This window comes from Perognathus longimembris, chromosome 2 (assembly GCF_023159225.1).
Source record: "Perognathus longimembris pacificus isolate PPM17 chromosome 2, ASM2315922v1, whole genome shotgun sequence".
NCBI classification, from domain to species: domain Eukaryota; kingdom Metazoa; phylum Chordata; class Mammalia; order Rodentia; family Heteromyidae; genus Perognathus; species Perognathus longimembris.
In genome coordinates, this window is record NC_063162.1 from 131,675,816 (window position 1) to 131,689,986 (window position 14,171).

Here is a 14,171-nt window from a genome sequence, read left to right on the forward strand (position 1 = left end):
CTTCATGTATGCTAGGCAAATACTCTACTAGGCCACATTCCCAGCCTCTGTTTTATCTCTTAATTAATATCACTGTCGTTCTTTCAAAGATAGCAGATGCCTTAAGAGTAGGGATATTATGTACCCACCATGGTTTGTCAGGAATAATCAGAGTTTATACTTACTGGTATAATTAGTTAACAGTGCTCTCTTGTACTCGAAACTTGTCCTAGTTTGGGCAATAAATTACAAGATCACCCTTCATTGGAAGCATATTTTGGAGGGTTCCTAGGGTTTGAACTCAGGCCCTTTCACTCATTGGGACAGCATTGTACCACTTGAACCATAGCCCCAGACTCCAAGTAGCTCCTATAGGAAGGAGGTCCTTGGTTCTGGTCTGGGGGGCTGAAAGAAATTTAAAACATGCACGAACACCAAAGAAGCCATTTTATAGGACTGTCTTAGCTGAGTGTTTCCTAAATTTAGTTCCTGATGATATCCTTGTTGTTGTTTTTGTTTTAAATCTGTAATGTGTATTAATATCACACAGAACATACTTAAAAACAGTTTATTCTCAGAATTTTTCAAGGTCAAGCTTTTGGCTACTAGTTTTCCACCTTACGAATAGAAGTGCAGGCCAACGCCCCAGCAGAGAAACTGAGGTTATCATCAAATTTGGACTATTTAAAGTGGATACAAAACTATTTCTGCCATGCAGACAATTAAGTGTGTTATTGTGGGTGATGGTGCTGTTGGTAAAACATGTCACCTGATATCTTACACAACAAGTAACTTTCCATCTGAATATGTACCAACTGTTTTTGACAACTATGCAGTCACTGTTATGATTGGTGGAGAGCCATATACTCTTGGACTTTTTGATACAGCAGGACAAGAAGATTATGACAGATTACGACTGCTGAGTTATCCACAAACAGATGTATTTCTAGTCTGTTTTTCAGTGGTCTCTCCATCTTCATTTGAATATGTGAAAGAAAAGTGGGTGCCTGAGATTACTCACCACTGTCCAAAGACTCCTTTCCTGCTTGTTGGGACCCAAATTGATCTCAGAGATGACCCCTCCACTATTGAGAAACTTGCCAAGAACAAACAGAAGCCTATCACTCCAGAGACTGCTGAAAAGTTGGCACATGATCTGCAGGCTGTCAAGTATGTGGAGTGTTCTGCACTTACACAGGCCTAAAGAATGTGTTTGACGAAGCAATATTGGCTGCCCTGGAGCCTCCAGAACCAAAGAAGAGCCGCAGGTGTGTGCTGCTATGAACATCTCTCCAGAGCCCTTTCTGCACAGCTGGTGTCGGCATCATACTAAAAGCAATTTTAAGTCAAACTAAAATTAAAATTCGTTTCTGCAGTAATGACAGATGCCCTGCACCTACCCACATGCCCTCATGTGATACAAGGCCCATAGATATGCCCCCCCTTCACCTTTCAAGTACTAGTTAATTTTGATAATTGTGTATTGTCAGAAAAGTGATCAGTACTAGCTTTTGTTGTTTCAAGAAAATCCTTTTTGTTTGTTTAAAAGCAAGGCATGCATGTGGTGACTGTAACATACTAATTTTGAATTGTTGAAGCTGCTCCCTGGTTCCATTTTAGACAGTAATCTGGGTCAATTTAGAGGCTTTTTTTTTTTCGGGGGCGGGGGGTTGTGTGTGTGTGATTCATTTTTTAGTTTTTTTTTGTTTTTATTTTTTAATTAACCAGTGGACAGCCCTCAGGGAGGAGGATGGATTAACTGCACATTCCACTTCCTAGATCTAGTGTAGAAAACGTGTTCCCCATCTGGTGCTCTTAGGAAGGAGCATAGTAAATGCCTCATTTAATAATATACTCCTTTTTGAAAGTTGCCTTTTTTTTTTTTACCTCCACCCTTGAGTAGATCCAGTATTTGACGAAGCTCATGAAAGTGGGTGGAAACTGTCTTGCCCTCCTCTTTTCTAGGATGCACTCTATATGTGACTGTGACTTAATCCAAGGAAATTCATTTGCCATTTGCTTTTTTTTTTCTTTGAGGGGGAAGTCATTTCCAACTTCTTTTACACATAAAAGAAGAAAAGTATTGCACCTTTTGAAATACACCAAATTGATTGACTTCGTACATTTTTTTTTTCTGTCAGTCATTGTCTTATATTCTTAGCATAGAATTGCAAGTCAGTAGTGTGATATTCCTAGAAGCCGGCTGAAGACTGGCCCACAGAGAAACTCTGAGAGGGGTACTGGAAGGCAGATGCTTGTGGGATGACTGGCATCCTTTTTGGTGATGAGGCTGCCAGGCCTGCTTCTTGAGAAGCTGGGACCCGTGGAAGGGCAACACTTAACCAACATGGGGACCAGTCAGGGGAATCCCTTTTTTCTGTCTTGTATATGTCTTGCATATGAGGTTGCCTTGAGCAACCTGCTGAAGCTCTCCAGTTTGATAAAGAAAAAAAAAAGGCAAGAGTCTTATTAAGACTTTTTATTATAAGTGTTAATAGGGATTTTATCAGGCTATTTCAGTTGCAGTTTCTGATTTTTAAAAATGTTTAGGTAATCTTTTCCACGTTCCTCAAATCCTAATTCTTGTTGATTCATTAGTATTGAACCAATTCTTTCTCATGTCTCAATTCTTTGTATATGCGTTCTTTTCAGATGAATTAAACAAACAAAACCCTTCATAAAAAAAGAATAGAAGTGTAGCTTTTTTTAAATTGTGTAAGTAAATATACAATCTTTGTATGGCAATCCTTTTTCTTGGTCTAGAATGTAGCAGTAACATTATCAGACATCTCCTTAAGGAAATGTTTTTCCTCATTTCATGAACAGTAAATCTAAATTTTAGAGCTAAAATTTAGATTTAATTTACTTATTTTCAATAAACATTAATTCTATCCCTTCTATATATCTACTCAGGGGCCAGTATTGATTCCATGAAAGTCAGTTAAACATGATCTTTATCCTCAGGATACAAATAACTATGTCCTTTGGTTTGTCCCGTCTGTCTAGAGACTCCCACCCCCCTGCTGTTTTTTTAGTTTATCAGTTGTTTTTTATAAGTACATTTCTAGTCCTTGCCTCATTATTGACATTGTATAAATGCCAGTATAATCTAGTGCTACAGCATTCATGAATAAAACATAGGAATAAATGAAGTGCATTCAATGTTAGTACATTGAAGAGCCTTTAGTGGTTGCATTCAAAGGCAAGAGAACTCTCAGGTGATCCCATGGAAGCAATAATGCAAAGAAATCCCCATAGCCAAACCTGTCAACAGCTTCAGGCACTGACCAAGCATGACATGATCATTCCACTTGGACACTCATGGCTTTGATACATGTAAAACACTTTGGTCCCAAAAGACAATGTTGTAGGGAGTACGCTGACTCCATCTTGACTAGGGAAACATGGTAGGAAATGTTGGGGGAGTAGTTAAGGTCAACGTGACCCCAAAATTGTGCTTCTGTAAATGGCTTGTTTAACTTGTTTCATGCCTGCTCGACTCCCTGCGTCAACCTGCTACATCTGTGCCTCATTTTTACCTTTATAAACCCCAAGCTCCCGAGTCTGCACTCTGTCCCTGGCCAGTCAGTTTGCCTTTTGCTTCCCCAATAAACCCATCTTTTGGCTTGAGACTGTCTGAGTGGTGGACTCTTGGGGGGACTTGGAATCTCTCCCTTCCCTCCCCATAACAACAAGAATGTCAGGTGAGTGAAAGGGTAAGGCCAGTGCTGAAGGTAAGAAAATATCACCTGACTGTGAAGGAGGCAGTGATTCTAAGAAGACTGTCCATAACAGATTTGTCTCTTCTTTAAGCAAACAGTGGGAATGTGGCCTGTGAGTTTCTAATGGAATATATCAATAAGTTGAAGACAGTCAAAGCTAGGCATGGTAATATATGTCTGTGATCTCAGCATTTAGGATGTCACAGCAGAAGGATTACAAGTTCTAGGCCTGCGTGGGCTACATAGTGGGTACCAAGCCAGGAGAAAAGAAAGAGTAAGGAGAGAAGAAAAAGAAATTCACCTATGTGTCTCCAAGATACAAAAGCTGAGAGAAATCAACTTAAAGTCTGAAAGATTTATTTTTGCTTATGATTTCTGAAGTTGCAGTTTATACTCAACTGGGGTCATCGCCTTTTGGCTCAAGTTGAGACAGACTTCTTAAGTTGAGTAAGTACACAGTCAAGCAAAAATGTTTCCTGTTTTAGTAGAGAGACAAGAAAGAGAGACAAAGGGCTGAGGATAAGATATATCATTGAAAGGCTTGCCCTAGTAATCCATTTTCTTCAGGTACACTACACTTCCTCAGCGGTTAATTATCTCAACGGATAAGGGCAGCACCCTCAGGGGCCATTCTCCTACCTATATAGCACCTTGGAGGTCCAAGTTCATCACACTGTGCTTGAGAGACAATCCAGATTCAAACCATAACAGATCTCCTGCAGGCTATGCAGTTTGCAACACACACACACACACACACACACACACACACACACACACACACACACACACACACACACATTCTCCCAGGCTCATTAAAAAAGATTTTCCTATGGGAAAGCTAGATAAGTAGAGTCCGGAAAGAAATGAAACTGCTAGGACAAAAATGGTATATGCATTTCCAAGAAGAGTTTGTATAAACAAGTGTTACCAGGTAATACCATGTTCCATGTTGTTTGGAAGTTTAAGGTAACAGAAACATCAAACAAAAGTTTAAAAAGATAATTGACAATCAGGTAGAAAGGTTCTTTAAAATTGATATGAGGAGATTTGAAAAAATGACCTATGATTTTTAACTGCTCTGACTTGTACAGTTAAGAATATTTCAGTGTTGGACAGGCAACTCTGTAAGTACCCGAAGAGAAATTTTCATAGATGTGTTAAGTCTGTAGCAAAGAATTAAAGTGTGTTGAATCACTACCATGCCCAACAGATTTTAGACCCACCCTTTCAATAAAATGTCACAAAGTATTTTAGTAAGAACTTCTGCCAGAAAGCACTGGGCTGCTGTGTGTGTGTGTGTGTGTGTGTGTGTGTGTGTGTGTGTGTGTGTGTTTTGAATGTGATAATGTAATAACAAAATACTTTTCTTGAAGAGAGTTTAATTCTGTGGTTTGAATGTCTTTTATTTTCTCATCTGTATAATAATTTTAGTGTACTAGAGTGTTGTATTTTTTCAAACTTCTATTTGAAGCTATTTATAAAAATTATCATACAAATGAGTTCAAAGTATATCTAAAATATAAATTATCTAAAATTTCAGCATAGACTTTCTGTGTACTTTATAATAGTAATAACATAATTGGTTTTGGAAACTTGAGACTTCACTAATCCAGAACCTTGCATTTCACCAGTTGTGAAGCTGTTCATTTCAACTAGAAAATGTGACATAAGTCCAACACTGACTTCGCTGAATGACTAGTCAAAGGAAAATAGAATTTAGGGTTTTCTTGGCTGCTGACAAGAGTCCTTGGAAAGAATTAGTTTGGAATATGAGTACTGTTGCTAAAGAAGGGAATTACAGAAGTCAGAAATAGGAAACGAGGGGGAAAAAAAGGCTGTCAGCATTCAAAACTGATTACTAGGGGGTTACTTAGTGGTTAAAAAAAAAATCCACAGTGTTTCAACAAATTTAATGACTAATGTTTATTCCAAAGGACTTTTGTTCCTTGTGTGTGTTTTGCTACAACTAAATTTGCTTGCCTTAACTCTATAAAGAGCTTTATAAACCACATGTGCTTTATTTTTGTTTGTCAGTTTTGTATGGTTACCAGCTCTACTGAAAACAGTTTTCCAGGATATGGAAAGCTTTAGCAGTCCCAGGCATGGATTATATGATTGTTGTTCTTGTTATTGTACTGATCTTAGCGTAAGTCAGATACTGAGCTGTCACCTTCCTCATCAGCAACTAGAAGCTAGTGATTTGTGTTAGAGCCTCTTATATAGAATTGAGCAATGAAGATGTGGAGTTTTTCTAATGTAAACCACTAGGATAAATAATACCTTGTTTCATGTGTTTGAATACTCCTTCCATAAACAATGTTAAAAATCAAACAAGTTTATTTCTTTCAACAAACTCTTACTGGGATTAGATAGCTAGAGGTTTTGATATTTAGACTAGAGAAAAGTATATAAATTGAGATTCTGATGATCTGCACTCAATTCTCTAGTATTTACGTATTTGATTAACCTTATCTAAGGGAGGCTAACTCTGTAGTTTTACCATCTTTAAAATGAGGACTATGACACATCACAATAATCAAAAGAAATTTTCTATATCAAGTATCTCATTAAAACTGTAAATGTGGTTGAGATCTGAGGATCGTGGTTTGAAGCTAGCCAAGGGCAGGAAAATCCATGACACTCTTTTTTTAATTTAGGTTACTTTTTACTTTATTTTAGTTTTATTGTAACATTGATGTACAGAGGGGTTACAGTCCCATAGTTAGGGCGGTGAGTACATTTCTTATCAAACTTGTTATTGCCTCCCTCATTTTTCTCCCACCTCCCCTCATCCCGACCCTCCCTCCCCAATCGAGTTGTACAGTTAATTTCCATCATATTGTCTTGTGAGTATTGCTGTTGCTTTGGTTTTCCATTTATCTTTTGTCTCACCATTTTGATGTTCCCCTTCCCTTCTCTAATTCAGATAAATGTATATACAATACCCAGGGTCCCAAAATCAAATACAGTGAAAACAAGGGCTAAACCACAGGGAAGATAAACAAAAGAAAAAAGAAATAATTTCACAAAGTACATTAAAAATAACAATGATAAACCACTTCTTTCCATATCTTGGAGTTCATTTCACTTAACATCATTTTATATAAACATATGTACATAGTCATTGAAACATTGTGATCCTCTGCTAGGACTATCCTAGACGTGTACTAAATATTACCAATGAGGGAAACCATTAGAGTCTATATTTCTTTGGGTCTGACTTAACCTAGTGTGACTTTTTCCAAGTCTTTCTATTTCCTTATGAATGGGCAATATTATTCTTTCTGATGGAAGCATAAAATTCCATTGTGTATATATACCACATTTTCTTTTTTTTTTTTTGGCCAGTCCTGGGGCTTGGACTCAGGGCCTGAGCACTGTCCCTGGCTTCTTCTTGCTCAAGGCTAGCACTCTGCCACTTGAGCCACAGCGCCACTTCTGGCCATTTTCTGTATATGTGGTGCTGGGGAATCGAACCCAGGGCCTCATGTGCCTCATGTATATGAGGCAAGCACTCTTGCCACTAAGCCATATCCCCAGCCCATATTTTCTTGATCTATTCATCTACTGAGAGTGGGATTCATGTCTCCCAGAAACTACTCAGAAAACACTGGAAGTGACTCAAGTGGTAGATTGCTGGACTTAAGCACAAAGAGGCTCAGAGACAACACCCAGGACCTAAATTCAACCTCCAGGACCAGCAAAAACAACAGCCTGTAATGTACTATACTACTTCATTTCCTGTGTACAAACATAGCTCTACTTCCCTTTACTTCCTTGCCTTCCTCGAACTGAGCTGGAACCCACGGACAACGTCACTTGAATGTCAACCTACAAAACAAAGAGCTAGATTACATTCAGTTGAATTGCATTAAATTTACTAACCCCATGCACTTTGGTTTTCATTTGCCAGTTTACATTTAAAATGTAAGTAGTTACAAACTGCAAAAATTCCAAGGTCCAAAAGGCAGACCATAATACCTGTTAACAGAGGCAGGTTTCATCTTTTTATTTGCAATTTTATTAATGAATATACTTCCTACTTGTTTTCCCAAAGCATTGGCTATGCCTTCACCCCATAGAAATCAGTTGGTAAAGACATTTATTCATTTTCACATATTTTTTCGTTAATATACATTTACATATCATCTAAATAAATGCTCAACAATAATTTTTGTTGCCAGATTGTTGCTTGTCAATAATGCTCAGGTCCTCCTGCACTCATAATATTTCCCCCCATCTCCATCTCCACATATGCTGCCTTCACAGTACTTTATTAATGGCTCATATTTTGATTCAACTGAAATAATCAGTTCTTCCCTGATGCCTTTCTTCCCCTCTTATTATTATTTTTTTTTTTTGGCCAGTCCTGGGCCTTGGACTCAGGGCCTGAGCACTGTCCCTGGCCTCTTTTTGCTCAAGGCTAGCACTCTGCCGCTTGAGCCACAGCGCCACTTCTGGCCATTTTCTGTATATGTGGTGCTGGGGAATCGAACCCAGGGCCTCATGTATACGAGGCAAGCGCTCTTGCCACTAGGCCATATCCCCAGCCCTCCCCTCTTATTTTAATACAGAGAACTAGGATACTTTCTGGTTCTGAGATATTAGCTTTGATTTTTTTTAAAGCAATGAAAAAATGCATAGAATATTAAAAATATGGATTAGTTTTAAGACATGTTCCAGTTAAGAAATACTAAAGTAATAAAATAAGTCTTATTATTCAGGAAATGGGGTGAAATTTTCTTCTATGAAAAATTATAGCACATGTACATATCTTCTCTATTTTGGTACTTATCAGAAATATGTTTCTATATCCTTATTTATGGCTGTATATTTTAAAGGGTATAAATTACAGATAAAAAGTTGCACCACTTATCTTCACACAGTACCTGCTCTGAATTCTCTCTTCAGCATGTATAATACTAATTACTAGACAGCTATTGATTGTTGTTGTTCACATTTCCTGGGGCCTCATGAAGTTCATCCTGTATCATGGAAGAGGAAGGGAAGGAGAGATTCTTGAAGTTTATTCTAGTTGCTTCATTCTCATGCCAGGTTTTCAAATAACATTGCCCTTGAAGGTAATCTGGTTTGTGGCTTGTGTAGAATCCTGCTTGTGTACTCAGTTCTGAGGTCCTTCTCCAAGGCTCAGGGGCAAAACAATCAAAGCAGAGCCACCCGACCACAGTAATGTATTCCTTTTCAGATGTCCTGACCTCTGTTGGGTTTTTCAGTAGGAATGAAACCTGTCAAACAACCTCAAGAATCTATTTGCTGGGACCCAGTCACCCCTCTCTTCAACAATAGCCCCTTTCCACTTCCTTTCCGGAGACTATTAGGAAGTGCAATCTTCCTCAATGAGCCGGAATCACAAACACCGTCATTTCTTGATGAAGAGTTTTGTATTTGTTAAATGGGTGTTGAGGGGGTAATTGCTATAGAAGAGAAAATAAACTTTGCCTTTTCATTTTACCGTGATGAGTCACAGCACTGGGGCAATCCTGAGAACTACCAGTCAGTGCTGTGGGAATTTCTCCCCCACAGATACTGGTCTTCCTCAGGGCAAAGCTACACTTCCTATTCTTTGGGCCCCCAGTAGGTAGCATAGATTACGCTATTTGCAATCAAATATTTACTCCATGAACTGAATATTTTGTGAGTTACTCTTTTCATTTTCTTATAGTGATTCTGATCAGAGGAACTTTTTAGATTAATTAAATTGTGAAACTGGCTGATTGAGCTGAAGAAAACTTCTGCTCTCTGAGCATAATGTTGCGATGAATTTTCCTCCAGATGTATAGGGAATATGGGTTGTTAAACGTACTAAATTAGATTTAAAAATTTCTCAAGCCTAAAATAGACTGGGATTCTGCTTTTTACACTAGAGAAGTTGTTCTATCTTTTGGCTACCACTATGTCTACTCACATATTGTAGAGTTAGTAAAATGCTGTGACTGTAGATGGAAAAATATACACTGTTGATAATGCACAGGGAATTTGAGCTCTTAAATATGAAATTAGACTTTAAAATGGATCTGTATTCTGCTTCTTACACCAGAGAAGTTGTTCTATCTCTCTGTACCACTATGTCTTTTCACATATTGTGAAGTTAGCAAAATGTTCTGGATCTAGATGAAAAAGTACACAGTGTTCGCTGAGGTTACTGAAATATCTTTGAAAGCTAAATGTTTGGTGGGTACACAGATTCTTGTACTTTGCTTTTGTTACAAAGTTAACCATTCATTTATATCATTGATAAATATCAAGAACATTTTATGTGAGAACCAGGAAGTTCCCTGATTACTGTTCAGTAACAAGTGAATCCTTCAAACCCTGTGCTACTTTACTACTGCCCACCAATTCCTTTATTTAAAATATTTTAAGCCATTGTTCAAAGTCATTCTTTAGACAGCATAAGCCCGTGCTGCTAGTTTTCATCCCTGTATAACCTAATGAATATTCCCCTTGGAACACTGCCATGCATGAAAAAATTACAGTCACTGATAAAAATTACTTAGAGTGTTTGTTATAGCAACAATTAAAGAGAAATTGTAAACCCTGGTCTCTCTCTCTCTCTCTCTCTCTCTCTCATACATACACACACACCTACACACACGTATATAAAGTGAATCTTGAAGGCATGGCACTAATGAAAAGGGGGAATGGGAAACAGTTTTTATTTACTTAACTTATATTATGTTTCATATGTTTCATTCCAACATATAGATATAGAATGTGAAATGTGAAAGAAGGGAGGGAACATGTTACTACCAACCATTTCAAAACATAGAAAAATTAGGAATCTTGGAGTTTATGGAGCTAGAATTAGAACAGAGGTCTCTGACATGTAATCTAAAGATCTTCCTGTTACACACTCACTAGTTACAACCTAAATTCCAGTAGTATTTATTACCTGCACTGTTCTCTTGAAACTTGGTGCAAGATAGTTTCGTTTATATAAATTCTATCTGCCCAAGTAACCTGAAAAAATGACTATTTATGAGTTCTAATTACAACCAGTTGCATATCAAGTTGTTTTTAAAAGAATGAATTCTACCTTATAGCCTGTTTATGTTGGGTAACAATTTGTTTATATAGCTTATAGTGACCTACTTGTTGAATTAATTTCAAGCACTGTGGATGATCTATAAAACAGTACCTTTCATGGAGATGGCAAATTTGGAATATATGTTGTATGTATATGTTGTATAAACATAGGCAAGTCACTCAATTTTAAGGTATAATGTTGTTATCTATGTAGTGATAATAGAATATTGGTAATGTTTTATATTTAAAAAGTGATTTATCTATATAAAAGTATGAATAGCAAATAACTCCTTGAAACCCACAATGTAAGAGGTGTGTGTGTGTGTGTGTGTGTGTGTGTGTGTGTGTGTGTTAATAATAGTTGTGCTACTTAGGACACATAGAACACTTTATGTAATATTTCAAACCTGGCCTGGTCCAAAATATTCCTTAATGCAACTAGAGCCTGCACACGGAAAGCTCTCGGCAAATGTAATTTATTTTTGTCTTTTGTTACTTGGGAACAATTTGATTTATTTGCTAGAACAGACTCTAAGCATATTTTGTTGTTATAAGTATTTATAAGTAGTAATGTGATTGGAGATTCAAAGTTGCTGGGTTTGGGTTGATACATTCAGCACTTCAGGATTTAGGAGCTAGTTAGCAGTGTAGATTGCTCAGTTAAAAGCATGCCTAGGTTAGTTAGAATTGTGCCTAGTGGAATGTTTAAGTTACCCTGGAAGAGTTATGGTTCTGTATCACAGTGGGATCCATACAGCTTGGACCTAGCAAACAGGGATCCTTATCCACAGTGGAAAAGAACAAAACTAGTTCCTTGAGGGCTGGATGATAGAGACATAGGATAGGATGCTTTAGTTAAGAACATAGTGCCAAGCAATTAAACCTCTCCAAGGGTTTATGAGAAAACAGCAAGCCAAATATTTGCAAACTATACTGAAAGGACAAAAAGCCTCTACAGAAACTTGTTTTGCATCCAAGCTCTAAGAAAATAAATTCCTAATATTGTAAGCCACCAATTTGTGTGACTTTGTGACAGCAGCCATAAGAAACCAATGCTGTGTCTTTGAACTACATTCTTTCCACCATTCCTCAGCCTGCTTGACATTGTTGAGTCTTCACACAATAGCCCCACAGATGCTTGCACTTGCTTATGCTGTCTTTCTAAGAATCTTTCCTGAGTAAAATAGGTAGGAAGCCTGAACTCTTCTTTCTCCAAATAAAAGCTCACCAATAACTCTGTGTGTGTGTGTGTGTGTGTGTGTGTGTGTGTGTGTGTGTGTGTGTGAAGGAGCCCAACCCAACAGTTTGTTTTTAGGTGAACTTTGAACTTTTCCAAGGCAAAGATCAGGACTATTTATAAGGTATTAAAGGCAAAGGCAAGAAACAATAGTTTAAATGACTAACAGTAGAAGTTAGAGACCAGGGGAAAACAGAAAAAGATTAGTAAAGCTGGAACAGCACAGGAGAGTTATTCAAAACTAACCAAAACCTGAGAAGGTTCCTTTTATTTCTCTGCTTTTTAAGAACTCTCACACAATCGCTAAGTTAAAAGTTATATAAATTGATTTAAAAATAAACATTTATATGGCATTTTAAGTATGCTATGAGCCTTCCAAATTATCATTTAACTGTTTTACAGATGCTGTTAGTTCTAGTTGGGTTTTTAAAATTTCTTTTCTTATTTATTGTGAAAGTGATGTACAGAGAGGTTACAGTTTCATGTTAGGCCTTGGGTACATTTCTTGTACTGTTTGTTACCTCCTCCCTCATTCCCCCCTCCCCCCTGTTAGTTCTATTTTTAAAGAAACTGAGACATAACTTTCCTAAGAACACCAAGCAATAGGCAATAGATCTACGAGTAAAAATCAGGCATTCTGATATTTTATCCCCAAAGCCCACATGCTGAAGGATTGTGGTGCTGTTAAGAAGTGGTAGAAGCCTCAGGAAGTACATCCAGTGGAAGGCAGTTAGGATGTTGGAAGTACACCTTCCAAGTTCTATCCTAACTCCTTGGTGTGTCTCTCTTTGCCTCCTGGCTTACCTCTAGGCAACTAGGTCTTCTCCACTGGATGCTGCTGCACCCAAGGTCTATTGTGCTGCCAGAGGTGCAAAGCACCAGAGCCAAATCACCATGGCTGGAAAATCCATGAAACCTCTGAAAACAGGATTCATAATCTTTACTCCTTGTACGTGTTTTAAACATCTCAGTTACTTCTTAGTAAAGAAAAACTACTACCATTCGCTTAAATATAGTCATAATAGGACTTAACTTAGGAATCCCATTCATAAGTACATGCTCCACAGAAATGAGAACATGCATCCATACAAAAATGTATGCAATGATTTCCATACTAGTGTAATTTGTAGTAGCCCAAAGTGGAAATGACCCACACATCTATTGTCCTATGAATGGATGAGCAAAATGTGGTGCACACATAAAATACCATTCCATTGTATTCATTTATTTTTAAGGAAAAGAAATAAAATGATAACACAACAAGGATGAGCTTTGAAAACATTGTGTTAAATGAAAGTTACAAGTCACAGAAGACAACATAACATATGATTCTAGTTATCCAAAATGGCAACACCAGATTAATCTATAGAGAAAGAAAAGAGATCAGTGGTTGCTGGTCATTTGCTAATAAGTCCTGTATTAATTGGAAGCAAATGCAGAGATACCATTTTAAAAACAAGAATCCTGGAACTGAGTTCTTTGCTGAGAAGGATCTCAGAATGAAAGCAAACACCTTGTTACTAGGAGCAGTGAATGATCCCCGAGCATGGTGAGTAGCAAGACATTTAAAAACAAACACCAATAAAACCCTAATGTAAAAATCTGACAGTTAAAGAGTCTGGACTCTCAAGCTGGGGCTGTGCCATCTTTCCAGATCACAGAAGCCCATTCACTGAAACGTCTTGGTGTATATACTTGGGTACTATTAAGTATACGCCTTTGGTATATATTCAATATATATACTTTACATACGTTCAGTAACCCAATGGGGTGAAGTCAAGTTATAGTGCTTTGATGTGACATGAAGCCTGGGTTAATGTGGCTCAATGATAAATGATCAGTTAAGAGGATGGGGAAGTTTTGTCATATCTTGCTGTAATTATTCTTATGCCATTCCTGTCTTACATAGAAGCTCTGCCATTCTTTCTTCTGAGCTATGCCTCACAGAAGACGCTGAAGGAGCACCGGGGAGAGATTTCAGAACTAGCCTGTTATTACTTGAAGTTTCAGTTTCAAAACTGGCTACCTAGGTGTCCGAATGGATTTTCTGTAGTTCTGAGAAAGAAGTTAACTAAGAGAATGGAGTGCTGACATATTGGCCCACAAGTAAGTATGAAGGGCCCTCTGCTGGTCATTGACTAGTAAGAACTGAGTGAATTGAAAGTGAATGCTTACTTTTGGTCTAG

The 14,171-nt window shown here is 37.7% G+C and overlaps 1 protein-coding gene across 1 annotated transcript; it reads left to right on the forward strand.

Annotated features, from left to right (window-relative positions):
* The first annotated feature begins 636 nt into the window (after positions 1–636).
* LOC125345861 (cell division control protein 42 homolog) lies at positions 637–1,275 on the forward strand. Its single transcript, XM_048337909.1, has one exon. It carries the CDS (start codon positions 692–694, stop codon positions 1,181–1,183), a length of 492 nt encoding a protein of 163 aa, XP_048193866.1. The 5' UTR covers positions 637–691; the 3' UTR covers positions 1,184–1,275.
* The last annotated feature ends 12,896 nt before the right edge of the window (positions 1,276–14,171 follow it).

Coding starts and splice junctions, on each gene's coding strand:
- LOC125345861 (XM_048337909.1), top strand. CDS start 692: ATGCAGACAATTAAGTGTGTTATTGTGGGTGATGGTGCTGTTGGTAAA.